Source organism: Monoraphidium neglectum, assembly GCF_000611645.1.
Source record: "Monoraphidium neglectum strain SAG 48.87 unplaced genomic scaffold scaffold03907, whole genome shotgun sequence".
NCBI classification, from domain to species: Eukaryota; Viridiplantae; Chlorophyta; class Chlorophyceae; order Sphaeropleales; family Selenastraceae; genus Monoraphidium; species Monoraphidium neglectum.
In genome coordinates this window covers 3,577-5,925 of record NW_014009722.1, presented here as the reverse complement: position 1 = coordinate 5,925, position 2,349 = coordinate 3,577, and the positions used below count along the sequence as shown (strand labels likewise).

Genomic DNA, 2,349 nt, shown 5'->3' with positions numbered 1-2,349 from the left:
GTGTTGGGATGTGTGGTGGGGAGGACTTGCAGGCCGAGTGTTGGGGCAGCTCCTGTTGAGATTGTCGCGGCCGCCTGAGCTGGCGCCAGCAACATGGTGCAGCTGAGGACGAGGCGGGTGGGCGCGGCGACACCCCGCAGACGTACAGCTGCACCCGACTTGCCGTTCCTAGGGCACAACACAGCAGCACAGCCAGAGGGCAGTCCACGCCCGTTGTGGCGCCCACCAGAGGCTGAGGCTGCCGCCGACAGAGCCCGTCATGATGCCGAGAAGCACCACAGCGTCCATTAGGGATAGGTCCGTCGCCCCCAGGCCCGCTAAGCCGGCAGCCACGCCGCCCGCGGCCATGAGCTGCGCCACCTTGGCGCGCACTGCATAGCGGAACACCTTGATCCACCTGAGCACGTGATATATATGTGCGTTGAGCGCGTTGCCGGCATTGGAAAGCGTTTGAGAGACAAGGCAAAACGACAAGGGCGTGAAAGATCAGCGCGCCGAAGCGTCGCTGTCGTGCTGTTGCTGCTGGCGGGTGCCAGTCCATAGGCTCCCACCTGCCCCGGTAAATGACTATTCGCGGTGGCTGGCGGCTGGCGGCTCCAACGGGCTGCTGCGGCTGTGAAGTACGCAGGTTTGAATGCACAGGAGGCTGCTGGAGGGTGGCGAACCCTGCCCCGCCGCCCGTGCCGCACGCTGCGCCTTCATGCAAAACACCGCCCTGCCGGATCGCTGATGCGGCTGCCTGTTGCACTCCCCGCCGCAACGTTAGAGAAACAAGGTGTAGAGCCACGTGCTGCATCATTCTCGTATGCCTGGCTGCAGCCAGCGCGCTGGTGAGCAAACAACGCTGGTGACCCTGTGATCTGGGAAGCACATGTAATGTCACTATAGTCAATGGGGATATTTACAGGCTTGTAAGATGCCTGTAGGCCGTGGGGTTCGAGGATGCGGTCTTGCCCTGTTTCGCAACCCGATCGCTGGAAGAGGCAAAGATACAGCCAGAAGATATTCCAGCAAAATATATTATGGCGCGTCTCGTCGCCATGCACAACTGTAACGTGGCAAGGGACAGCACATCAAAGTTGCTCGATCACAGCTCGCTTCCGGACACAACCTGTTGTCTCAGCAGCACTGAGAGCATATGATATGTCACCCCTTGTATCGGAGCCGGGAGCATGGCGTGTGATGATCTAGGAGCTCGTAGTTTCTCAACCGTGTCGAGTAGGCTAGGCTCCAAGCCAAGGCTGGTGTTACCGATCAACTTCTATCAATCAGCCAACGGTACAGGCCTTACATAGAGCCTTGCGCAGCAACAACAGAGCACACATCGGCAGGCGCGTGAGCATCGCGCGCCCACTCAAGGTCAGGGCGTGCGCCGATCGTGCCGCCTCTCCCAGCGGCGCTGGCCAGGCGGCTGCCCGGTGCTCCAGAGGGAGCGGCACCAGGTGGCAGGGCAGCACACCGTGCATACTTGGCGCACTGCCGCGGCGCCGGGGACCCAGTAGCGCACAGCAACATCCCCAGCAGCAGCAGCTCCGACAGCAGCCGCCCCAGCAGCAGCAGCAGCAGCAGCAGCAGCAGCCATGGCCGACGCCGAGGTCGCCGCGCACTCCTCGCGCGACAAGGCGTTCGAGATCTTCGTGAAGCGCACCATCACCAGCATCCAGAAGGAGGCATGGGGCCGCAGCAAGGAGGTCAAGGAGATCCGCGAGGCCTGCCAGGCCTTCCTCAACCGCCTCGACCAGAGCGGCGCCGGCGACGACGCGCTGCGCGAGGTGCTCTACCCGCTGCAGCTCGCGTGCGCCAGCAACATGACGAAGGTGGTCGAGCTGGCCCTCGGCTGCCTGCACAAGCTCGTCGCGCACGCGTGGCTGCACGGCGAGAGCGGGCCGAGCGGCACGATGGACCTGCTGTCCGCGCACGGCTCGGTAGACGGCGACGACGCAGTCGCGCAGGTCATCAAGATGGTGATCAAGTGCGGCGAGACGAGCAACGAGGCGCTGCAGCTGGCCGTCGTGCGCGCGCTGCTGACGTTCACGACGGCAGAGCACTTTGTCGCGCACGGCGAGTGCCTGCTGGCGGCGGTCCGCGCGGTGTTCAACCTCGCGCTTTCCAGCGAGGACCCCACGAACAAGCGCACCGCATGCAACGCGCTGCTGCAGATGCTCAACACGATAGCCAAGCGCGTGACGCAGGTGCAGCCGCGCGGCCTGGGCAGCGAGTGCTCCGCCGCGTCGCGTACAGTCAGCGAGGCGCTGGAAATCGCCCGCAGCACGTCCTTCCACAGCGTGCCCAGCGCGGGCGCGCTCGCGGCGGGCGGGCCGCCGCTCAGCCCGTCGCGCGCGCCGGGCT

General features: G+C 64.6%; 1 protein-coding gene across 1 annotated transcript in view; it reads left to right on the top strand.

Moving 5' to 3' along the window:
- Window positions 1-1,580: 1,580 nt before the first annotated feature.
- MNEG_13568 (Brefeldin A-inhibited guanine nucleotide-exchange protein) overlaps window positions 1,581-2,349 on the top strand; it is a gene marked incomplete at both ends in the record, with an annotated part of 4,325 nt that continues 3,556 nt past the window's right edge. Inside the window, one exon of the mRNA XM_014037960.1 lies at window positions 1,581-2,332. Coding sequence (XP_013893414.1) covers window positions 1,581-2,332 — 752 coding nt within the window. The remainder of the gene's footprint in view (window positions 2,333-2,349) is intronic.